Source organism: Bufo bufo, chromosome 11, assembly GCF_905171765.1.
Source record: "Bufo bufo chromosome 11, aBufBuf1.1, whole genome shotgun sequence".
In the NCBI taxonomy this organism is placed as follows: Eukaryota; Metazoa; Chordata; class Amphibia; order Anura; family Bufonidae; genus Bufo; species Bufo bufo.
This window is the reverse complement of record NC_053399.1, coordinates 89,453,755-89,480,443: the sequence shown is the minus strand read 5'-3', so window position 1 is coordinate 89,480,443 and position 26,689 is coordinate 89,453,755. Positions and strand designations below refer to the sequence as shown.

Here is a 26,689-nt window from a genome sequence, read left to right as displayed (position 1 = left end):
GATGGGTTTAGAATTAACAGATCTTCCTGGATCTCCTAAATGACAATGAGAGAGCAAGAGGACAAGGCCCATTCACAAACTTAGGAAATGAGAGTACTAAGAATCCACCAAAAGGGGGGATTTACATATAGAAATATTTCTTAATTCGGTGATTAGGGATCTTACTAACTTGTCACAGAAATCCATGCACAAAAAGTACACGTATGAGGAGATGATAGGGCTAAACAACTTGAGGGACAACAAAAATCTGATTATAAAACCTTCAGATAAAGGGGGTAACATTGTTGTACTCAATTGCCACCAATACAGGAATATGTCCTGTCTGACAAGAGTAATTATGAAGTTTTAAAACAGGATCCAAGCAATGAATATAGATCTGAACTTCAGTTTATTGTACAAGAGGCTTTTGAGGAAAAATTGATTAATCATAGGGAGAAGGACTATTTATTACCTACACACCCACGAATAGCGACTTTTTATTATTTACCCAAAATTCATAAAGGTCTAGAACCGTTAAAAGGCAGCCCTATTGTTTTAGGCATTGAATACCTTACACAACATGTAGGTACTTATGTGGATCACATTTTGCGCCCATTTCTTTTGACCTTACCTTCTTATCTCCGTGACACAACTGACCTTTCGAAGAGATTGGATGGAATTAGCATTGAGGCTAACACTTTTTTAGCATCTATAGATGTTGAAGCATTATACACATCTATACCACATACTAAAGGCCTAGCAGCAGTCAAATTTTATCTAGACTCTAGGGGACACAACAGTTTTTTGTTGCGTATCCTTGAGTATTTGCTGACACATAATTATTTTCTCTTTGAGGGTAAGTTCTACCACCAGCTCAGGGGCACCGCAATGGGGAGCACATGTGTGCCAACTTATGAAAAACTCCTGGGCTGGTGGGAGGACATTGTTGTTTTTACAGATGATATGTCAAGTTGGACCCAATTTATTCCCCTTTGGGTACGTTACATCGACAATATTTTGGACAGGGACGATGATGGAATTTGAACAATTTATGGAGATACTTAATGTAAACCACATAGGTTTACGTTTTACATCTGAAATCAATGATGTATCGATATCATTCCTTGATTTAAAAATCAGTAAGGGACCAGATCAACAACTTAAGACCACACTCTACCGGAAACAGACTGCAACAACCAGGTGGGAGAGTTATCACCCCAAACCATTAAGGAAGGGTATCCCAAAAGTTCAGTTCTTAGGAGCGAGACGCAACTGTTTTACAGTAGAGTGAGTTTGAACAGGGAGCAACAAAACTTTTCTGTAGATTTAAGCAGAGAGGTTATCCTGATTATTGCCCTGCTCAGGCTATGTCCAAAGGTCTGCCAGATTGGCAGCACGTGTCTAGCCTTTTGTTTTGGAGTCAAGCTAGATCCGCCTCCCTTCCGGTGCACTGGGTGGGGTCGTTGGTTTCAGTTTAAATCACACCCACTCCCAGTGTTCCGTGCGGGTTATAGCTTGTGTCTGGCTCTGGAAGGAAGGATTGGCTGTTCCTGCTCAAAAGAGAAGTTGGTTTCTGTTCTCTTGTGGTTTGCTGTCTAGGCTGTTAGAGAGACACCTGCCCCTCCAGGTTCTGAGGGAGCAGGCTGCCTCTATTTTCCTATCACCATCTTAGGGATTTTAGGGTATTTTCAGCCCAGGCACGAGGACACGGTATTCCTACCTTAACCCCTTAAGGACCGGGCTCATTTTCACCTTAAGGACCAGGCCATTTTTTGCAAATCTGACCATTGTCACTTTAAGTGCTCATAACTTTAAAACGCTTTGACTTACCCAGGCCGTTCTGAGATTGTTTTTTCGTCACATATTGTACTTCATGTCACTGCTAAAATTGGGTCAAAAAAGTTAATTTTTTTGCATAAAAAAATACTATTTTTACCAAAAATTTTGAAAAATTAGCAAATTTCAAAGTTTCAGTTTCTCTACTTCTGTAATACATAGTAATACCCCCAAAAATTGTGATGACTTTACATTCCCCATATGTCTACTTCATGTTTGAATTGTTTTGGGAATGATATTTTATTTTTTAAGGGATGTTACAAGGCTTAGAGGTTTAGAAGCAAATTTAGAAATTTTCAGAAATCTTCAAAATCCCACTTTTTATGGACCAGTTCAGGTTTGAAGTCATATTGTGAGGCTTAGATAATAGAAACCTCCCAAAAATGACCCCATTCTAGAAACTACACCCCTCAAGGTATTCAAAACTGTTTTTTCAAACTTTATTAACCCTTTAGGTCTTCCACAAGAGTTAATGGCAGATGGAGAAACAATTTTGAAATTTCTATTTTTTGGAATATTTGCCAATATAATCAATTTTTTCCAGGAGTAAAACAAGGGTTAACTGCCAAACAACACTCAAAATGGGTTGCCCTGATTCTGTAGTTTGCAGAAACACCCCATATGTGGTCGTAAACTACTATTTGGCTAAACGGCAGGACATAGAAGAAGGGGAACGCCATATGGTTTTTGGAAGGCAGATTTTGCTGGACTGGTTTATTTACACCATGTACCCTTTCAAGCCCCCTGATGCACCCCTAGAGTAGAAACTCCATAAAAGTGACCCCATCTAGGAAACTACGGGATACGGTGGTTGTTGTTTTGGGACTATTTTTGGGGTAAATTTGATTTTTGGTTGCTCTATTTTACTCTTTTTTAAGGCAATGTAACAAAAAAATTAAATTCTAAAATTGTTTCTACATTCGCGATTTAGTTTTGTGGAACACCTAAAGGGTTAACATAGTTTGTAAAGTAACTTTTGAATACCTTGAGGGGTGTAGTTTCTTAGATGGGGTCACTTTTTTGGAGTTTCTAGTCTAGGCTACATCAGGGGGGGCTTCTAATGGGACATGGTGTCAAAAAAAAAACTGTCCATCAAAATCTGCCTTCCAGAAACCGTATGGAGTTCCCTTCGTTCTATGCCCTGGCGTGTGGCTATATAGCCATTTACGACCACATATGGGGTGTTTCTGCAAACTACAGAATCGGGGCAATAAATATTTAGTTTTGTTTGGCTGTTAACCCTTGCTTTATTACCGGCAAAATGTTTTCAAATTGAAATTTTGCCCAAAAATGGGTGTTTTGGCACAGTTTTTATTTTATATTTTTATCACCGTTCATCAGAGGCGTTTGGTCAAAGGTTATTTTTATAGCGACGACTTTTACGCACGCGACGATGCCCAATATGTATGGCTCTCAGACTTTGGAAACACTAAGCAGGCATCCTAAAACTGCGGCCCTCCAGATGTTGTAAAACTACAATTCCCACCATGCCCTGCTGATGGCTGTAGGTTGTCTGGGCATGCTGGGAGTTATAGTTTTACAACATCTGGAGGGCCGCAGTTTGAGGATGCCTGCACTAAAACTAATATTTTTTGGGGAAAGAAAAATTGTTTCCGTGTCTCCAAAGTCTGAGAGCCATAGTGTTTTATGTTCTCTAGTGGACTGTTGAGGATTATAAAAATTTAGTACTCCATGGAAGTGTGATACTCCCTGAAGCAATTGATAATGCAGAGGCCCGGATGATCGGGGCACGTGTCACATTGAGTAGTGGTGTCCTTCCGTATCCCCCTCTTGTGACACACTCTGCATCTTTTTTTGGGTTCGTCCCTTCTTTCCAGTATGGGGGACCACACCTGGAAAGTGTTGGCCAGGGACGATCCGGGCGCCTCCAGTTCCCGAGGTACTCCGGCCTGCTCTTTCCCGGTCCGAAAAGATCAGGGCCTTGAGGACTGCCTCATAGAACTGGAGGAATGTCCCTGTGCTGCCAGCGCTTCGGCATAGTACAAAAGAGTTGTACATGGCAACCTGTACCAAGTAGACCGCAACTTTTTTGTACCATGCCCGTGTTTTGCGCATGGCGTTATATGGCGTGAGGACTTGATCAGAGAGATCAACTCCTCCCATATCCCGATTGTAGTCGACGATACAATCGGGCTTGAGGACCGTTGCCGCGGTACCTCGCACAGGGACAGGGGTGGTGCCGTTACCGTGGACAACATAAGGACATCCCTCTTGTCCTTATACCTGACCAGCAACAGGTTTCCACTGGTAAGGGCACGGGTCCCACCCCTGGGGATAGGTACCTGGAGGGGGTAGGCAGGGAGGCCGCGTTGATTTTTCCGCACGGTCCCACAAGCGAACGTGGATCTGGCGGCAAGGGACCTGAACAAGGGAATGCTGGTATAAAAGTTGTCCACGTACAAGTGGTAACCATTATCCAGCAGTGGGTACATAAGGTCCCACATGAGTTTCCCGCTAACACCCAGAGTGGGGGGACATTCTGGGGGTTGAATCCGGGAATCTCGCCCCTCGTACACACGAAATTTGTAAGTGTACCCTGAGGCACTCTCACAAATTTTGTATAGCTTCACGCCATACCTCGCCTGCTTTGTGGGAATGTATTGGCGGAAACTGAGTCTCCCCTTGAACGCAACGAGAGACTCATCAACCGCGACCTCCCTTCCAGGTACGTAGGCCTCCATGAATTTGGCCCCAAAGTGATCGATGACCGGCCGTATCTTATACAGCCGGTCATAGGCAGGATCACCTCGGGGTGGACATGCTGCATTATCGGAATAATGCAGACATTTCCGGATGGCCTCAAACCGGGAGCGTGTCATGGCCGTACTGTACAGTGGGGTCTGGTAGAGTATGTCCCCACTCCAGTATTGCCTGACACTGGGTTTTTGGACTAGACCCATATGCAGCACGAGGCCCCAAAATGTCCTCATCTCGGCTGCACTGACCGGCGTCCAGCCACCGGGTCTAGCCAAAACTGAGCCTGGGTTTTGAGCGACGAACTGTTGGGCGTACAGATTCGTCTGCTCCACCATCAAATTCACCAGTGGGTTACTGAAAAAAAAACTAAAATAGTCTATTTCAGTAAACCCCACTGTGGGAATCTGGATTCCAGGATTGCCAGCAAAATCCGGAATCTCAGGCTCAAAGTCCACTGGGGGACACCAGCTAAGTTCATCGGCAGGGGGCTCCGGTGGACTTATTTGGTGGGCCGGGAAACCAGTACGAACCCCAGGGCGGCTCGTACTAGTGTGGGCCACAGGATCCCTAGCATGTGGGGCCCCTGGCTCCGCCTGGCGGCGTCTCCGCCGCCTTGGTGGCTCATCGTCATCCGATGATGATGAGGAGGATGCGGATGACAAAAGGAATGTGGGGTCATCCTCATCCTCACTGGGGCTCTCAGAGTTGGAGGCAATCTGGGCGTATGCCTCCTCGGCCGAGAACATCCGGCGGGCCATGGGTGTGTGTGCGTGTAGGTGTGCGTGTGTGGAAACCTTTATTCTATGTGCGTGTGTGTGGGGGCACGGGTGTTCACGTACTAAAAAAGGCAAAAAAAAAAGGGCAAGTGTTAGGAAAAAAAAAAGTTAAAACTTGCTGATCAGTGGTACAACGCTGATCAGCGGTCGGTGGGGTGGTGGGGCGGGCGATACGCTAACACTGGACGGACGCAAAAAAGTGCCGGCCAGTCAGCGCACGCAAAAAAAAAGTGGTGGTGAGGAAGGGGGGAGGCTGGTGTGGGGTGGGGGAGGGGGGCTGGTGGGGGGTGGGGGGGGCAAGTGGCAGGGGGGGGTCTGGGTTAGGGTTAAAAGGATAGATGGAAGTTTGGAATAAAAGTTTTTTTTTTTTCCTAACTAACTTTTCCCTTCTTTCCCTGCCTAACGGTGCCTCTCCCTCACTGACCCTAACCTACCTGGGTGGCGATGGGTGCAGGAGGGTGATGGATGGCGATTAGGGGGACACAGGAGCTCGTTCTGGACGGTGCTGCACGGTCAGGGTGCTGGACAGGAAGAGGAGGGGAGAGAGGAGCGCAGGAAGTTTGAATCTCGCGCCTCTCTCCCCTGCACCAATCAGCACCCTGGACAGTGGCGTTCAGCACCAGGGCCAGCACCGCCTCTCCAAATCCTCGGACTGCGATAGGTGGTGTAAAATTACGCCACCGATCGCAGTCTTTTTCCGGTTCATCGGGTCACAGGACACCCGAATGGACCGGAAACGCAGAAAACCGCAGGTCTGAATTGACCTGCGGTTTTCTGCGATCGCCGATATGGGGGGGTCAAATGACCCCCCCCTGTGTTGTTACGGGATGCCGGCTGAATGATTTCAGCCGGCGTCCCGTTCCGATTAACCCCCGCGGCGCCGGAATTCCGAATTTAAGTCAGGACGTACCGGTACGTCCTTGGTCCTTAAGGACTCGGGAAATAGGGCGTACCGGTACGTCCTATGTCCTTAAGGGGTTAAGGGTCTGATCGTGGGCATAGCAGTATAGGGAGAGCTGGTAGGGATATGTTAGGAGGTGACCTTTATCCCCAGCTTCTCGCCTTGAAACTTGTTTGTTTATTTTTCTGTGTATCTTAAATCCTGTCCGCTGTGACATGCCCGAAACAAGCTTGGAGTTTTGCACGTGAGAGTGACCGTATATCTCCTTCAATTACGAGATAAGAAAGAGGACGGCCTAATACGTATTATTGGGTCCTTTGATTCTCAATCTAATCAGGTCAGGGACGTTTTTAACAGATGCTGATTTAAAAGATCATCTGGCTGATACCCCTTCTATTACTTTCCGCAGAGGTAGAAACATTGGTAACTCCTTGGTATATAACCACTTTGAACCTCTGAAAAAAGAAATTTTACTGTTAAATGAGGGAGATGTGGTAATGACATGTATGTTGCCTTTCTTTCCTTCAAGGAATGTATAAAATACATTTGCATATTAAATACAGAGGAGTTGGAGTCGGAGCATTTATCTACCGACTCCACAGCCCTGGTTCAAAGTCTTGATGCTGTTCTCACTGGGCATAAAACAGTTTTTTGTTCATCTAAATAAAGTTATTCTAACTTGCGAGATCCCGGCTTGGCTTCGGAACGTCATGACATCACATCGACACATTGCGATCCGGGCAGCCAAGATCTTGCGTCTGCTAACTATAAAGTATGCGACTAACGGACACTGCGTGTTGTTTGGCGATGGGATCTATCACTGTGCCAGGGACCTATTAGGGCTAGTAGGAGGTTCCTGACACGGGATCGCTTATTCCGTCTTTAGGTAGGGTTTAAATAGACACAGGGTGAGAGATAGGGAGTTCTTTCCTTTTCTTTGATATATTCAGCTCTATTGAAATAGCCAATTGGTGTTTATAGATTTTAATATGGAATATTACACCAGCTATGAGCTGTTACTACAAGTCCCAGAAATGAATAAACGCATTGTAACACTCTGAGGTACTGCAAGTCCCAGCATAACCTAGAAATGAATGCAGAGTAACAGAGGGACTACAAGTCCCAGCATAGACTAATGAATAGTTACACACAGAGAAAGGGTTTGAATCGAGGGCTGCAGGTCCCACCTCTCCTATGATGCCAGTTGTTAGTCGCGGGGTAGGCCACATAAGAGGGCAGTCTCCAGTGCTGGGGGCGAAGCTGCTGTGAGCGGCCATCCCTCCTATGCGCTGATGCTGTGCCGTACAGAGGCAGGAGGTCAGTCCAGATAGTAAATATATACATGTGCAATTCATTTAAAGGGACACATAGTAACTACTATTGGTGGTGAGAAATGACTACTATCACCAGCCTCCTACATGCAGGGTTCGGTGGACGGAAAGTCTTTGTACATTACATACCATACAGTATACTTGTAGTAAATGATGTAGGGTGGGTGGTAGGAGCTTCTTATTACAGCCTAAAAGTGGCATAAAAATGCTAAATGAGTCAAACCACCACAGATCAGGGGGTCCCCGCCAGATGCCAGTGATTGGCTGCATAGGCATTTCTTGTGTACCGATAGGCACCAGGAAGCAGACCACTAAAACTAGAGCAGCAGTGGAGGGGAGCAGGACTTATTTTTAGGGATGAGCGAATTTCATATTTTGAAATTCGTTTTCAGTTCATGTCGTGGTATTTACTGAATTGCGTTATGGATTCAGTTACCACGGACCAGAACGCAATTCCATGACGGAATGCATTCTGTCATAATAGAAGTCTATGGCCAAGCCTAACGGATCCGTCCGGTTTCCGTCATGCTGGAGTCCTCTCTTGTTGTAACGGAATCCATAAAGCAATTCAGTAAATACTACAACACGAACCGAAAACTAATTTCTAAATATGAAATTCGCTCATCCCTATTTATTTTGTATTCAAAAAATAAATAAATAAATTAAAAATATATATATATATTTATTGTGACAACTCGGGGTCACTTAGCTCTCCAGGATCGCCGTCTTCTCCGCTTAGGCGGTTGGCACAACTCAAGAAGTCACTCCAACACTGCAGATTTGGGTGCAAACTGGCCACGGCGAGCTTCATTATCACTTTTTACAGCAGACCAAAACAAAGCATAAACATAAATCCTTGGCCGTCTGGCCACTGACTATACAGTATTTTCCCTCTCTATCAGGATCTAGGTCTACCACCCTGCTCCCCAAAACACCATAGTGCTTACCCCACACAGGGTTACAGGGTCCCATCTCCCACTGGCCTTGGCGCAGCCTGCTCCTTCCCCAGACTGGGAGCCCTGATTGAGGAGCCCACATTTACCTGAGCTCCTCAGCTGGCTGCTAACTACCTTCATTACCAGCCTGGCTGCTGCAGACCGTGGGGAAAACCTATTCTCTCAGCCTTTCCTGTTCTCCCCCAGGCTCCTCTGGGTGAGATACACCATTTCAATGGCCCTCTGGCAGCTCCACTGCCACAGTATATTTCAACTGGACAACCCCTTTAAAAATAGTATGTATGGTATAATATACACCTATTCCCTTTATTATGTCTAGACCCTAAAGAACTGATTGATCCTGTGTTTTCATGTCTTCATCCTCCACCTCCTCTTTCAGTGTAACCATTCAGTTTCTGGGTCGTCTCTTCTCCCAGATTGTTGATCCATTTGGCGTTCAATTATGGCCATCCAGCTTCAATCAATGAGGCATCTCCATTCGTCCTGGGGATCTAGTCGATAATGCTTCAAACCTCCAGGTTAGAGGTTCACAGAACACACACACACACACACACCCAAGTGCCACAACTTTCTCTCAATAAATAAGTGCATAAAAACATTACGGTATATTAAATTAAACAACATTCTGCTAATAAAAATAATAAAAAAAGGGAGGGACACGTCTGGTTTATGTATTTCCTGTAGCAGCGGACCCCTTGTGAGAACATCGACAATGGAGGAGGAGGCCAATAAACGCAGTAGTCTAAAAGAACAAAAAAAAATAAAGGATTTCCAAACATTTTGTTATGTTAAAACAGGCAAAAACTCTGCTATTCCCCCTGAAAATATACGAGCTGGGTTTGCCTTAATGCAGTCGGGTTCTGTCAGCACCGATTGGTCAGCGGTAGATGTTCCTAGTCACTGACAGATATTAGAGATCTTGAAAAATGGTAAGTGATTGGAACACAACATAGATTAGAAAGCTGTAAAAACTAAAGTTTAGTCTTACCGGTAAACGGTTTTCCAGAAGTCCGACATGACAGTACCCACTGGAGGATGTCCTATTGGATATCTGTAGGGACAGGAAGCGTGAAAAGGTTAAAAGGCCCCTCCCCTACCCTCCCACCAGTGTTCTTTCCAATTACTACACCAGATAGGATCCAAACCATTTATTGAACTTCCATGTTAATCTCACATTGGAAATGTAATTAGGGACCCTGGCAATAATCGAAAAGAAATATGGGGGGGAAAATAACGGGTACTGTCATGTCGGACTTCTGGAAAACCGTTTACCGGTAAGACTAAACTTTAGTTTCCAGGACGTCCCTCCATGACAGTACCCACTGGAGAACTACCAGCTAAATAACTAGGGGGGGACCACAGCCTGAAGGACCTTACGACCGAACGCTAGGTCCTGGTTGGCCAGAGAGTCAAGTCTATAATGCTTAACAAATGTAGAGAAACTGGACCAGGTAGCGGCCCTGCAAATCTGCTCCACTGAAGCATCCGCTTTTTCTGCCCATGACGATGCCACTGCTCTGGTGGAGTGGGCTTTTATGGATAAAGGGCAAGTAAGACCTTTTTGTATGTAAACCTCTCGAATCAAGTCTCTGATCCAACGGGCTAGAGTCTGTTTCGAGGCCTTGCTGCCTCTGTTCCTTCCCCCAAACGAAACAAAGAGGCTCTGAGATTTTCTCCATGGCGCCGTCCTCTGAAGGTAAGCGAGAATGGATCTTCTTACGTCCAGGCAGTGGAATCTTTCCTCCTTCGTATTCTTGGGGGAGGCACAAAAGGAGGGAAGGATTATTTCCTGGTTCCTGTGAAATGGAGATACCACTTTTGGTAAAAAGGACTGATCTAATTTTAAAATGACTCGGTCATCTAGAATTTTCAAGAATGGTTCCCTGATGGAGAGGGCTTGAATCTCCCCAATTCTACGAGCTGTGGTAATGGCTAGAAGAAAGACAGTTTTTAGGGAAAGTAATTTATCTGATAACTGGTCAATAGGCTCAAAGGGAGAACCACAAAGACCGTCTAAGACTATATTTAAGTCCCATGGGGGGACCGTCTGCCTAATCGTAGGTCTCAACCTGGAGATTGATTTAACAAATCTTCTAATCCATCTGTGGTCTGCCAGAGGGGTATCCAGGAAACTACTCAAAGCCGATATTTGGACTTTAAGGGTACTGGGTTTCAGACCCAAATCGAAACCTGCCTGTAAGAAGTCCAGGATGCAGCCTATGGATGGGACCGAGATCCCTGGATGAGTATCTGAGAGCCATGATGTAAACCTCCTCCATATCTTTAAGTATATGGCTGAGGTTACAGGTTTGCGGCTCTGCTGCAAGGTTGAAATTACCTTATCTGATAGGCCTTTACTTCTTAGGATTTGCCTTTCAGGATCCAGGCTGTTAGTTTCAATTTCTCGAGGTTCGGGTGTTCCAGGGGCCCCTGTACGAGAAGGTCCTTCCTTCCTGGAAGGGTTATTGGATCGTCTATGAGTAAATCCTTTAGCAGCGGGAACCAGGCTCTCTTCGGCCAGGCCGGGGCTATCAGAATAAGGGTCGCTGAGCAAGTTTTTAGCTTCTTCAGGACCAAAGGAATCAAGGGAAAGGGAGGGAAGGCATATGCCAGGTTTGTGTCCCAAACCTGGGATAAGGCGTCTACCCCTAGTGGATTGTCTCTGGGGTTCAGAGAGAAGAACTGATTTACTTGGGTGTTCCTCCTGGAAGCAAATAGGTCTATTTGTGGGAACCCCCACTGGTGGCAGATCTGAAGGAAGACCTCCCGGTTTAGGCACCATTCGCCTGCGTCGAGACAGTGTCTGCTTAGAAAGTCTGCTGCTGAGTTGTCTGCCCCCTTCAGGTGAACGGCCGTCACAGAGAGGATCTTCCTCTCTGCCCAGTGAAAAATCTTTTCTGACAGAACCTGAAGATGAGGGTTCCTGGTTCCCCCTTGCCTCTTCAGGTAACACACCGTAGTCATGTTGTCTGACAGGATTTTGATGTGGTGGTTGTAGAGAATGAAATCGGCCGATTCTAGGGTCTTCCATACAGCTTTTAATTCCCTGTAATTTGAGGACCTGTGGCTGTCCAGGCTGGACCATCGACCCTGGAAGATATGACCCTTTAGATGGGCCCCCCAGCCCCACTGGCTTGCATCCGTGGTGATGACAATGGAAGGAGACGGGTTCCAGGCTACCCCCTTCCTTAGATTTTCGGGGTTGATCCACCACGAAAGGGATTTTAGACACCGCTTTGTGAGCGCTATCCTTGTGTCTAGGGAATGATGATCCCTGTTCCATGATGACAGGATTGCGGCCTGTAGGATCATGGAATGAAACTGAGCCCACGGGCTTACTGATATACATGATGTCATCAGGCCCAGAATTTTCATAGCTTCTCTTAGAGTATGGACCCTCCTTTTTTGGAACGCCACTATCTTCCCCTTTATGATCACCTGCTTGGACTCTGGAAGGAAGGAAATTTGATTTCTTGAGTCCAAGAGAACTCCCAGGAATTGTTTTCTGGTGCTTGGTCTTAGGTCGGATTTGGGGTAATTTATTATCCAGCCGAGATCCTTGAACAGAGCTAGGGTCTGATGGATGCTGCTCTCGAGGTTCAGTTTGGTGTCTGCTATTAGGAGAAAATCGTCGAGGTATGGAACAATCTTTATCTGCTGTATTCTCAGATACGCCACTACCTCTGTGATGATCTTTGTAAAGATGCGAGGGGCCGACGAAATACCAAAGGGGAGACACTGGAATTGGTAATGAAGGAGAGTCCCCTCCTGGATGACTGCAAACCTGAGATATTTCTGGTGTAAAGGATGAATCGGGATGTGATAATACGCATCCTTCAGGTCCATGGTACATAGTAGATCTCCAACTGAAATTAACGGGATTGCTGATCTTATGGATTCCATCTTGAACTTGTGATAGGTTATTGACTGGTTCAAGGATTTCAGGTTGATGATTGTCCTGTAAGAACCATCCGGCTTTTTTATTAGAAAAAGGCTTGAATAGTGTCCCAAGTATTTTTGATCTTCCGGAACCTGGACTATAGCATTTAAACTTAGAAGCTTCTGCAAGTCCAGACCTAACTGATCTTGTTGCTCCCTTGAATGGAATTTGGTGATTAGGAATCTTTCCGGGGGAGGACCGCGAAATTCTAATCTTACCCCTTCTCGGATGGAATTGAGGATCCACTGATTTTGGGTAATCCGAGTCCAGGATTCCCAAAACCGGCGGAGCCTGCCCCCTACTGGCCTGATGTCATTGTTTGCTTGGGCCTGAGTTAGGATTGAAGAGGAACCCTCTACCTCTCCCTCCTTTAGGGTAGCTCCATCTACCAGTTTTACCTTTTCCTCTTTCTGAGGATGTGAAGTGCCTAGAGGTCTTACGAAAGGGCTGTACAGGTTTCTTAGCCTTTTCTTCTGGAAACCCCTTCTTTTTGTCCGCTGCACTTTCCAAGATGGAATCTAGGACCTGGCCAAAAAGGTATGCTCCAGTAAAGGGGATTGCACATAGTTTGTTTTTTGATGCAATGTCTCCCGTCCAGGATTTGAGCCAGAGGGCCCGTCTTGCAGTATTTGTAAGGGCGTCATTCCTGGCTGAGAAACGAATCGACTCTGCCGAAGCGTCTGCCATGAAGGATGCTGCAATTTTTAGTAACGGTAAGGACTCGAGTATTTCCTCCCTGGAAGTTTTCATTTTGAGATGTTCTTCCAGCTGCTCAAGCCATAGGCACATGGCGCGAGCAACCGAAGTTGCTGCAATATTAGCATTAATAGTAGCCGCTGAAGATTCCCAGGCTTTTTTCAGAAGAGCATCCATCTTCCGATCCATGGGGTCCTTTAACTGTGAGGAATCCTCGAATGGAATGGACGTCTTCTTCACCACTTTGGCGACCTGGATGTCGACTTTTGGAACTTCATCCCAGAGTTTTGTTTCCTCCGGGTTGAAAGCCATCCTGCTTTTAAACTCTCTGGGTACATAGAGCTTTTTATCGCCCTCTTCCCACTCATCTTTGATAAGATCTTGTAAGTATGAATTTACCGGGAAAAGTTTTCTTTTCCTGGCCCTTAAACCGCCGAACATCTCGTCCTGTACAGAACGCTTCGGCTCCTCCTCCTCAACAGCCATGGTTTGTCTCACTGCTGTAAGGAGCGAGTCCAGATGTTCTGAGGAAAATAGATATCTCTTGGGTTCCTCTGACACGGAAGGGGGGATCTCCTCCTCCATTTCGTCCGAAGGATACCCGGTTTCCTCCTCCGACTCTGATACCACATGTACTCTGGCACGCTTGGACGGAGGGGAAGAGGGAACTGGAAGGGAAGGGGGCTGACTCCTTCCTGCCGCCTGAACTTCCTCTCTGACCATGGCCCTCAGCTCTTCCAGAAAAGATGGTTGCTCCTCCTTTAGGATTTTTGCCAAGCAATCCGTGCAGAGGGCCTTCTTATACGACTCAGAAAGCTTTTTAGTGCACGTAGCACATTTCCTAGCTTTTTTCCTGGAGTCTCCATGTGGTTTGTGTCCCGTCTCCTTTTCCACCTTAATAGGGGGAGAAGGAGATATAAAACTGGTCTAAAGGATTTATAAACCTAACCAGCCGGATACTACTTACAGTAGTCTGGATGAGGGGGTCAGCTACCGCATCTAGCCTGCTCAACCCTTGGGCCTCCATGATGTACCTGCCTGGAGCACACATCACAGCATCTTTTAAAGGATCTTACCTTACTGGTCCATCCCTCATCGCCGCCGGATCCGCCTCCTCTTCCGGGGGACTCATCCTAAGAGGAGTCGACCCCTCATGCGAAGCCTCCGGCTGAGGCTCCAGCCTGAATGCGCGCCGGTATCCTGGCCACGTCACTTCCGGGTCGCACAGGAAGTGACGTGGAACGCATCATCGGAGGAGGACGGAGCCGCTGCTGTGCGCAGAGCTCCATCGGAGAAGCCGCAACAGCGTCCTGGTACCGCGGCGTCAGAAAAAAAGGTACCCGGAAAGCTAGGGGACCCCTTCCCGGAGGGGTGCTGGCTTTAGGCCGCAAACGGAGGCTGAAGAGGAGAGGCATGAGCCCCCCGACCAGCCTGGCCAAGTACTGATCCCTACACGTAGCAGAGATCCCTTCTCACAGCTCCTATCCCCGTAGGGACAGGAAGAACACTGGTGGAAGGGTAGGGGAGGGGCCTTTTAACCTTTTCACGCTTCCTGTCCCTACAGATATCCAATAGGACATCCTCCAGTGGGTACTGTCATGGAGGGACGTCCTGGAAAAAAGGTTATTCTGCTTTCCAAACACGTCATGTTTAAGGCTAGGTCTACACGACGACATTTGTCGCGCGACAATTTATATAATGGCAGTCTGTGGTGTCGCACTGCAACATGCTGCGACTGTGACGCAACAGTCGCAGAAAATCCATTGACCGTCATCTTTGGCCTTCTCTTCAGCGGGGCGGTCTGTGCACTCTGCCTGTGACAAGCTGCGTTGTGCAGCCTCAGACAGCAAGTTGCGTGCTATAGACCTGTCATCTGGGACATGTCGGTACCAGGACTGTGATGATGATGGTGGTGGACAGAGGTTCAATGGGTTATAGTGCTGGATAGGTTCTGGGTGGAGACTAGATGATCGGACTACTACCCCTACTGTCAGTGATCACATAACACAGATAGGAATGGTAATAGATGCAGGGTCTGTACTTCTCATCATTCCTGCGGGAGTCCTAGACTAGACCCTAACGATACAGAAGAATAGTAACTCACCGCCAGAAGTGAGATGAAAAGTGGTAGGGTGAATCTCAATCTACGACCTCTGTCCTGGCGAAGTATAACCTCTGTAATAGAAGAGATATGGATAAAATAAGTGCAGGATAATACAACACACAATACACCCCAATACCACTATACAAGCCACTAACACACAATACACCCCAATACCACTATACAAGCCACTAACACACAATACACCCCAATACCACTATACAAGCCACTAACACGCTATAACCAACAGCTACCTGGCACACACAGGACAATCCTTCCCTCCTGCTGCCCGTATAGCACCATCATGTTCCACAGCGCTGTACAGACATTGTGATCACTGACACATCAGTGCGTGTGTCTCCAGCCATGTCCGGTGCCCCGTGCCTCCCATAGAGGTGCACACGGACACCGGCCATCACAAGCTCTCTACAAAAGGGAGAAAGGACCCCCATAAACCTTTCCTCCAAACTCCCCATGCCATAGGTGCTGCAGTTGTCAGGGGGGTTATTAGCCCAGCATCCACCAGAAGCCATAGTCCATTCCCCCCAAGAGGAGGGAGCTGGGGCTGCGGTGGATGAAGACCCTGATGGCTACCTCTCGTCTCCTAGGGGCACCGAACCCTCAACAAGCTTGTGATGAACAGACGTGCAAAGTGAACGCAGTGAAGAAGAAGAAATGACGTAAGGACGTGCATCGTGTGATGACGGCCCAGACCCCAATTACAGGAGTTCCTCGGTAGTGGTCATAGCCCGAAGGCAAAGCAAATAGAGGTGTAAGTGCTCAAAAGTGAGGTGCCGGCAAATGTGTCACCGGTCAGTGGGATCCCACCCCAGGGTCACCACTCCTGGGGCACTTCTGTAGCTTGTCCTTCAGGCTGACCTCATGGCTCTGATTAGGACGTCTCAGATCTTCTACAAGTAGCCATATATCTTGGAGCACTGTGAATCACAAACTGGAGGCCGGGCAGGTTCTCACCCAGGTAAGACGAGGTATATTCTAATAGAGGGCGGTCTGTTTTCTGTGGATTTTTATCTCTGCATGACCATATACATTAGACCTCTCCTGAAGGCCCCATATACATGTTCATATCCTTGGCCAAACATGCAAGGATCGAGCAGTTGAAATCTTTATCAGTCTCATGTAAATCTGCAGGTTTGACTCATACACATCTAATGCGTATGGACAGCTTAAAGGGGTTTTCCCGAGAGTTCAATACAGATGGCCTATCCTCACGATAAGGTCATCAATATCTAATAGGCGGACAGCACCCTACTGAGCTGAAGAAGCCACTGGTGAGTACTGTGACCTCACAGCGCCATACATTGTACAGTGGCTGTGCTTGGTATTACAGCCGACTCAATCAGTTCCATGAGACTGAGCCTCACATAGGCCATGTGACCAAAGAACGTGACATCACTGGCCTAGGAAGAGACCACAGCCATCACCAGCTGATCGGCGGGACTGCCAGGAGTCTGACCCCCACCGATCAGATACTAATGACCGATCCTGAGACTAGAGAATATTAAACTCTTAGAAAATACCTTTAAAGGGGCGGTCTGTTTGCCTCAGCTTATAACGGCCATACAGTTGACCAGACAACCCCTTACAAGTGTGTTCTGGATGGACCTTACCTGAACAGCTGCCGAAGACAAAGTAGAAGAGATTCCAGGAAAGCAAGAGAAGACAATGCCATAGAATTAGTTTGTGACAATAGAACAGGCGCTTAGTCCACACGCACACATGGTCTGCCCTGTACATGCGGCAGAGGCTGCGCCTGGTGCTGCAGCATTCACACTGCCTGGGCGCACCAGGAAAGCGCATTGTGCTGAAGGATTTCTGCCCGTTACTAGCTGAGAAAGGATTTCTGCCCAAAATTAAAGTGTAACAATCACTTCTATATATTTTTTACATTAGTCCACAATTCTGTATAAAATAATTTTACACTCTACACTTAATAACCAGATACATTTTTTTCTTCCTTTGGGCTTCTCTGTGTTCGAGTGGCCATAACAATTTTTTTCAATGACATGACTGTAGGAGGCCTTGTTTTCTATGGTTCCATTGATGGTCACAACATTCTCACACCCCACTAGTATCCAGGCGTCATGCTCCCCAGTAAAGCCTCGCACATAAGAAAACTTACCTGACGGGGTCAGGACATAGAGGTTGGTGACATTCCTCGATAGAACGAGTGTCTGATTGCTGGGCCGGCCTCCACCTTCGGCCCATATCACTTTGGTAATGTTCGGGTACATGACGACCCCCAAAGGATTGGATTTTCCATTGAGATCTAGACAGGAAGCAGAAAAAGTCATTATATAAAAGTGCTATAAGAAAATACACAGCGCCAAAGTCTGGCAAACAGGCCCGCGCAGCCTTCTCGGAAAATATTAAAGGGGTATTCCAGTCAGAAACACTTATCCCCTGGATCGGTGACAAACGCTACATTAGTGGAGGTCTGACCTAAGTGCTAGACGGCTTCCCTCAATACCTCAGATTGCAGGGGGTGTGCAGACCACTAGTCTAGGGGCAAAGAGGGACCAGGATCTTCTCTCCTGGTGATCCACTGGGACCACATCTCAGAACCAAAAGTATTCAGTACCTGAGACGTAACTATTATCAATCATGATCAGAACATTGTTCAGATGGTTAACGACTGTATCCATAGCAAAATCAGCTGAATAGTGGGGGCCAGGAATAGGGACCAGGGGAATCAGCTGAATAGTGGGGGCCAGGAATAGGGACCAGGGGAGATCAGCTGAATAGTGGGGGCCAGGAATAGGGACCAGGGGGATCAGCTAAATACTGGGGGCCAGGAATAGGGACCAGGGGAGATCAGCTGAATAGTGGGGGCCAGGAATAGGGACCAGGGGAGATCAGGTGAATAGTGGGGGCCAGGAATAGGGACCAGGGGAGATCAGCTGAATAGTGGGGGCCAGGAATAGGGACCAGGGGAGATCAGGTGAATAGTGGGGGCCAGGAATAGGGACCAGGGGAGATCAGCTGAATAGTGGGGGGCAGGAATAGGGACCAGGGGGAATCAGCTGAATAGTGGGGGCCAGGAATAGGGACCAGGGGGATCAGCTAAATACTGGGGGCCAGGAATAGGGACCAGGGGAGATCAGCTGAATAGTGGGGGCCAGGAATAGGGACCAGAGGAATCAGCTGAATAGTGGGGGCCAGGAATAGGAACCAGGGGGAATCAGCTGAATAGTGGGGGCCAGGAATAGGGACCAGGGGGATCAGCTAAATACTGGGGGCCAGGAATAGGGACCAGGGGAGATCAGCTGAATAGTGGGGGCCAGGAATAGGGACCAGGGGAGATCAGCTGAATAGTGGGGGCCAGGAATAGGGACCAGGGGAGATCAGGTGAATAGTGGGGGCCAGGAATAGGGACCAGGGGAGATCAGGTGAATAGTGGGGGCCAGGAATAGGGACCAGGGGAGATCAGCTGAATCCTGGGGGCCAGGAATAGGGACCAGGGGAGATCAGCTGAATAGTGGGGGCCAGGAATAGGGACCAGGGGAGATCAGGTGAATAGTGGGGGCCAGGAATAGGGACCAGGGGAGATCAGCTGAATCCTGGGGGCCAGGAATAGGGACCAGGGGAGATCAGCTGAATAGTGGGGGCCAGGAATAGGGACCAGGGGAGATCAGCTGAATAGTGGGGGCCAGGAATAGGGACCAGGGGGATCAGCTAAATACTGGGGGCCAGGAATAGGGACCAGGGGAGATCAGCTGAATAGTGGGGGCCAGGAATAGGGACCAGGGGAGATCAGCTGAATCCTGGGGGCCAGGAATAGGGACCAGGGAGATCAGCTGAATACTGGGGGCCAGGAATAGGGACCAGGGTGGAAGGGGCCGTCTCTGATTAGCAGGGAAGATGTGAAGGTAGCAGGCGATGTTCTTTTTGTATTCATTGTCTTCTGGACAATTCTCAGATCTGCGAATCCGGAATAAAATTCCATTTTTTCCCGATTGAAGGAATTTTATGGGACGTTGCTCTGATTTTATTCCTAGGACTTACCGTTTATGAGAGTAATATTTTTGCTGTCCGCACTGACTAGATTGGAAACATGAACTGTGAACGTGGCAGTGATGTTGTTCGGAACGGCGAGTGTCCGGTTATCATGGCTCAGCCAACTCCTGTCTCTCAGGTCTTCTCCATCCATGGTCCAGTTAACTGCATCCGGTTCTCCATCACAGACGATAGTAAAAGATATGGTTGTCCCTGTGTCGTTACGGGATAGCTCCTTGATCCAGACAAGATCTAGAAGGAGGAAAAACGGTTCTTTAGTTTATTTCACCGATTGTCATCTGAATCAGTCGCAGACAAAACCTTTACTATATAGATTGATTGAGCCGAGGGGAGTAAGCGGCTGGCAGAACAATGGGATCAGGCATGTTGAAATCAAACTGCCTACTCCTTTTCCCCTGACATCTGCAATCACATGCCTTACTCCTGGCGCCATTGCTACGCAGTATACCGTCGGTACGTCACATGACCACTGTGGCTGTGTCAGGTGCACTCACCATGAACCTCATATCTGATCTGGCGGTATAATTCTCTAAGCCCATCGCCGTTCCTGTATTCCAGAGTATAAATGCCGCCATCCCTCTTGGTTATATTGCTTATGGTGACCCGTCCGGTGGATTCCTTCACACTGACCCTTCCTTCATACTTATCCGGTATAAGATAACTGTAATTACAGGGGATGTGGATGGCCACATGATCGTGATGGATCTTGTAGAGTGTGTTCAGTTTGCACGGCTTAAAAGAAAATGTTATATTCGAGCCGATGGCGACGCGATTGACTTCATGGCTTTGTATCAATGTGAAGCCGATAAATAGTAGAAGACCTGAAAAATAAGGAAAAATAATTATAGATAGAACGCATCTACATCTAGAGAGAGAGATCATATCTATAAGGGTCCATTCACACGTCCGTGGTGTATCCGCAATACACCGGGCCGCTCATCGCCAGAACTGCCTGCTGGATCCAGACTTGTAGAGGGATCCAGATGCAAATCCGTCTAACAAACGCAATGAAACACCAGATCAATCTCTCCGTTTGTCATCCGGAAAAACAGATCCGATATTTTATTTTTTTGCATTTTTAAAAGTCTGCGCAAGCACAGACCCGAAAACCGGATCCGTTTTTCCGGAACACTTGGTGTAAGATCCGGCATTAATGCATTTCAATGGAAAATAATGGCGGATCTGGCATTTTGGACGGAGAAAATACCGCAGTATGCTGCGGTATTTTGTCCGGCCAAATACTGTAAGGGTCCATTCACACGTCCGTGCGGACAGAAGTGCGGATCCAAAAGAAATGAATGGGTCCGCAATTTCGTCAGAACGGAATTGCGGACCCATTCATTTCTTTTGGATCCGCACTTCTGTCCGCACGGACATGTGAATGGACCCAAGGCCTAGTTCACACGAACGTATGGCTTTTATAGTTTTTTGCGGTCCGTTTTTCACGGATCCGTTGTTCCGTTTCTGTTCCGTTTTTCCGTATGGCATATACATTATACAGTAATTACATAGAAAAAATTGGGCTAGGCATAACATTTTCAATAGATGGTTCCGCAAAAATGGAACGGATACGGAAGACATATGGATGCATTTCCGTATGTGTTCCGTTTTTTTGGCGGACCCATTGACTTGAATGGAGCCACGGAACGCGATTTGCGGGCAATAATAGGACATGTTCTATATTTCAACGGAACGAAAAACGGAAACGGAATGCATACGGAACACATTCCGTTTTTTTTTTGCGGAACCATTGAAATGAATGGTTCCGTATACGGAACACAAAAAACGGCCCGTACACTCGCAAAAAAAACGATCGTGTGAACTAGGCCTAAGAGTGACTGAACTGAAGACTTCCTGAACGGAGTTCTCTCCATTCAGAATGCATTAGGCCCCTTTCACACGGGCGAGTATTCCGCGCGGATGCGATGCGCGAGTTGAACGCATTGCACCCGCACTGAATCCCGACCCATTCATTTCTATGGGGCTGTGCACACGAGCAGTGATTTTCACGCATCACTTGTGCGTTGCGTGAAAATCGCAGCATGCTCCTCTTTGTGCGTTTTTCACGTAACGCAGGCCCCATAGAAATGAATGGGGTTGCGTGAAAATCGCAAGCATCCGTAAGCAAGTGCGGATGCGGTGCGATTTTCATGCACGGTTGCTAGGAGACGATCGGGATGGAGACCCGATCATTATTATTTTCAGAATACAGAATACAGAATACATAGTACAATAGCGCTGGAGGGGTTCAATTTTTTTTTACTCACCTTAATCCACTTTGATGAAGTCACTGCGCTCATCAGATGATCTTTTACCATGGTGATGGTTCATGTGATGGACCATGTGATGAGCGCAGTGACGTCAAAGGTCCTATTGCTCACAGATGAAGACAGAAGAGAAGCCGGCTGCGCGAACAAGTGGATTAAGGTGAGTTATATTATTTTTTTTTTTTTTTTTTTTAACCCCTCCAGCTCTATTGTACTATGCGTTCTGTATTCAGAATGCTATTATTTTCCCTTATAACCATGTTATAAGGGGAAATAATACAATCTACACTACAACTAACCCAAACCTGAACTTCTGTAAAGAAGTTCAGGGGTCTGGGTACCACAGTCAGTTTTTTATCACGCGCGTGCAGAACACATTGCACCCGCGCGATAAAAACTGAACATCGGAACGCAATCGCAGTCAAAACTGACTGAAATTGCGTTCCTACTCGCGCAGGTTTGCCGCAATGCATCGGGATGCATCTGGAGACGCTCGTCTGCAAGGGGCCTTTGGATAAATCTGAAGCGTTCTTTTCCGGTATTGAGCCCCTAGGACGGATCTCAATACCGGAAAACTTTAACGCAAGTGTGAAAGTACCCTAAGAGGTTAAAAGTATATTAGTTTAGTCCAATCCATCCAAAAGATAGAAGTATACCCGCTAACCACCAAATTCACAGTGCATGCTTGTACTTGTAGTCCGCTCACATACAGTGTTGAGCGAACTGGTGTTTTAAGTTCGGCGTCTAAAGTTGGGGTTATCGAAGAATTGCGTTATGGATTCTAAATTCCGTTATGGTCCGTGGTAGCGGAATCCATAACGGGATACTTCGATAACCCGAACTTAAAACACATGTTCGCTCAATACTACTCACATACTGTCTGGCGGTGCTTTACATGTCATAGGAAAAGGTGCAAATAGTTTCTCATCCGGTAAAAAGGACATAGGAACAGAACACACTAAATACAACATAAAAAGGGGTTGTGCGGCACCGGACATATCCCCGTCTTACCCCTCCTGCCCCCCTGACATCAGCGTCTGGGTATTTCATGCGCCAATGCCTTCCTCTGCCCTGTGCTAGGCGGAGGCTTCTGCCCAAAAGTGAGCCTGGTGACCGGCACTAATGGGAAAGATGTAAAACAGCTAGGGCAGCGCTAAAGCCCGCCCATCGGTGCTGGTGACGTCACCGGGAATACTGCTAGGACAGCGCTAAAGCCCGCCCATCTGTGCTGGTGACGTCACTGGGAATAATGCTAGGGCAGCGCTAAAGCCCGCCCATCTGTGCTGGTGACGTCACTGGGAATAATGCTAGGGCAGCGCTAAAGCCCGCCCATCGGTGCTGGTGACGTCACTGGGAATAATGCTAGGGCAGCGCTAAAGCCCGCCCATCGGTGCTGGTGATGTCACCCAGAATACTGCTAGGCGGAAGCCTCCACTGGGCGCGTCACGCGTCCCTGCGCTGCGTAGGGATGCTCTGCACGGAGAGGCGGGGCTGGGCTGGGCACTGGTGGGCGGCGGCTATGGCATTTTGGCAAGTGAAGTGGCCAGGGCCGTCTTTAATATTGATTGGACCCTGGGCAAAAATTTACTTGGGCCCCCTGGATCCCGCCTTCCCACACCCTAGCATGCAATCACGCCCTCCACCACAACACACACACAAAAAAAAAAATCCACACACCTCGTAGAGTAGTGAACTACTACTGCAGTATTATTTATTTAGGGACTGTAAGGCCTCATGCACACGACTGTGCCGTTTTTTGCGGTCCGCAAACCTGCAAAAAACGGAAGCCGCCCGTGTGCCTTCTGCAATTTGCGTAACGGAACGGGCGTCCCATTGTAGACATGCCTATTCTTGTCCGCAAAACAGACAAGAATAGGACATGTTCTATTTTTTTGGCGGGGCCACGTAACGGAGCAACGGATGCGGACCCAAACAACGGCCGTGTGCATGAGGCCTAAGCACATGCAGTCTCAGGAGTGGTCCTCACCACACCCCTGCCTTGCAGCCTCACAGGAGTACAGGACCAGTATCTGTACACGTATGTATGGCATAATTGGGATGCACATCACACATGACATGACACAGGTCTTTACCAGACACGTTATTATTGCCACATGTGTCACATGCCACTACTGACTGTACAGCCGTTCACAGTTCCACTTCCTTCAGAAAAGCGAGCCTGCCGTGCACTCCAGCGACTTACAGATAGAGGCAGTGGCGTTGCTATGGCTGGTGTCACCCTTTGCTCAGGGGGGCCCTCATGAATATAGTTTAACCGTTTATGTGCAAAAGAGAAAAAAAGAAGTCACTATGTCAGCTCCAATCAGATATCTGCACATAGACCAAGAGTCTTGGTCTATGTGCAGATATCTGATTGGAGCTGACTTCTTTTTTTCTCTTTTGCACATAAATGGTTAAACTATATTCCTTAGTGAAAATGACCAGTCCACACCATGAGGGCCCCCCTGAGCAAAGATTAGTAAATGTGGCCGGTGGTCGCCCCAGGCCACAGTTCAGCAGACAGAGAGAACCCAACCCCTTATGTCTCCCGTCTCTATAATAATCCCCCACTAATGGGGTTATTTAAATTACTGATCGATTATTAGACGACAGACGAGAGAAATAAGGGATTCTCTCTGTCTGTCTGCTGAACTGTGGCCTGGGGGCCACCACTGGCCACATTTACTAATCTTTGCTCAGGGGGGCCCTCATGGTGTGGTGTGGAATGGTCATTTTTACTAAGGAATATAGTTTAACCGTTTATGTGAAAAAGAGAAAAAAAAAGAGGTCACTAAGTCAGCTCCAATCAGATATCTGCTCTGCACATAGACCCAGAGTCTTGGTCCATGTGCAGATATCTGATTGGAGCTGACTTCTTTTTTTCTCTTTTGCACATAAAGGGTTAAACTATATTCCTTAGTGAAAATGACACCATGAGGGCCCCCCTGAGCAAAGATTGGCCCCCAGGCCAGTTCAGCAGCAGACAGAACCCAACTCCTTATGTCTCCTGGGGCCGTCCGTCTCTATAATCCCCCACTAATTTATGAATGGATCTGGGGTGGTTAATTATTAATTTGGTGATCAGCCTGAGCGGTCTAAATTTCTAATGTAGAATTAATTCAATATATATGCGTGCTTTTTGCTTTAAAGCCTTTACCTACCGAGTCCTCCCCTCCTGGCGCGGCAGTGGCAGGTCTGGTCTGGCCTGTAGGTAAGGTGAGTGAGTCACTGGTGCCTGGTCTGGTCACGTGAGGCCGTGACTCACCACCCAATCCCTTTAGCTCCGGACCGGAGGCGGAGACTTATTCCCTGCTGCTGGCTGCTCCGCCGTGGCTCCACTCTACTCGGCTGCGGTGAGTCACATCACACACCCCTTTTACCACGTGACGGCGGGGCGCCGACGTGCCTGCTAACTAAGCAGCGCAGCGCAGTTGTAACTTGTTCTGAAGAGTGTCTGCTGCGCGGCTGCTGCATAGTGAATCGGAGTCGGGCGTCGGGCCCCCAGGAGCAACTGGGCCCGGGGCAGTTGCCCCTTTTGCCCTGCGGCAAAGACGGCCCTGGAAGTGGCGACTGGTGAATGATCATGGCCTGGATCAGTCATCTCGCCACTTATATGACAAGTCTGACTCTGGAGACGTCACTGTCAGTGCTCATGGAAGTGGCAGGCAGCGGTGCTGGCCAGCGGGAAGCTGGAGAGCTGCCTGCCGCACTAATCATTATGAATGCCAGCGGCCCACCGATGGTTTCCCCGGTGGGTCAGTCCGAGCCTGGTTGGGGGTCCTATCGGTGGAGGCCCCGCACCCCCCGCAGTGACTGCAGCGGCCACTCCATTCATTCCTATGGCAGCCGAGTACACTTCCAGCAGGACCCCCCGCAACCACTCTGTTCACGGGGGGCGGGGGCTGCAGGGCCCCCCTGTTCTTGTGATCCGCTGCGGTCCCAGCGGTAGGAGCCATACCGAGGTGAGGTATCCCCTATTCCATCAGAAACGCATCATCTGTACCTAATCGCCATGTGCAATGGGCGTTTTGTAAATGGTAGCAAATCATTCATCCAACAGCAGAGCCCTGACAGGGGGGGCACTCACCGCGGGTGCAGGTCCGGAGCGGGCGCATCTTGTAGAAGGGGCCACATCAACCGAATACTGTCGTCCTCTCCTGCCAGCGACGCCAATATATACTGGTCCAGCTGTGTGGGAGGAGGGTCCACTGAGGATGTCTCCTGTGTGCCCACCCTCTGATCGCCTCCTCCTTCTGTCTTTCCTGTGTATTTGCAAGCAGTGCTTTAAGTGGGCCAAAAGAGGTGCCGGTACTCTATTAGGCGCCGGTGCTCCCCCCCCCTGCACATCAGACCCCCCCATCACACACATATATATTAGTTCCTCTATGTACCAGTACAGTACCCCCCCCACCACCGCACATTCGTTCCTCTCTGTACCAGTACCCCCCTGCACATCAGACCCCCCCCCCCCACTCATCACACACACACACACATTAATTCCTCTCTGTACCAGTACCCCCCTGCCAGGGGGGTACTGGTACAGAGAGGAATTAATGTGTGTGTGTGTGATGAGGGGGGGGGTCTGATGTGCAGGGGGGTACTGGTTCAGAGAGGAACGAATGTGCGGTGGTAGGGGGGGGGGGGGGTACTGGTACATAGAGGAACTAATATATATGTGTGTGATGGGGGGTCTGATGTGCAGAGGGGTACTGGTACAGAGAGGCACTAATGTGTGGTGGTGGTGGGGGGGGGGGTACTGGTAAAGAGAGGAACTAATGTGTGTGATGAGGGGGGGGGGGTCTGATGTGCAGGGGGGTACTGGTACAGAGAGGAACGAATGTGCGGTGGTGGGGGGGGGGGGGTCCTGGTACATAGAGGAACTAATATATATGTGTGTGATGGGGGGGTCTGATGTGCAGGGGCCCCCTACACATCAGACCCACCCATCAGACACATATATATTAGTTCCTCTATGTACCAGTACCCCCCCCCCCCCCACCACCGCACATTCGTTCCTCTCTGTACCAGTACCCCCCTGCACATCAGACCCCCCCCCTCATCACACACATTAATTCCTCTCTGTACCAGTACCCCCCTGCCAGGGGGGGGGGGGGTACTGGTACAGAGAGGAACTAATGTGTGTGGGGGGA

At 48.3% G+C, this 26,689-nt stretch overlaps 1 protein-coding gene across 1 annotated transcript in view; it reads right to left on the bottom strand.

Moving 5' to 3' along the window:
* Positions 1-9,141: 9,141 nt before the first annotated feature.
* Positions 9,142-26,689, bottom strand: part of LOC120981967 (pregnancy-specific beta-1-glycoprotein 9-like) — a 51,041-nt gene continuing 33,493 nt past the window's right edge. Inside the window, exon 6 of the mRNA XM_040411784.1 lies at positions 9,142-9,239. Within this exon, the coding sequence (XP_040267718.1) occupies positions 9,165-9,239 (75 nt within the window). The 3' untranslated portion in view covers positions 9,142-9,164. The remainder of the gene's footprint in view (positions 9,240-26,689) is intronic.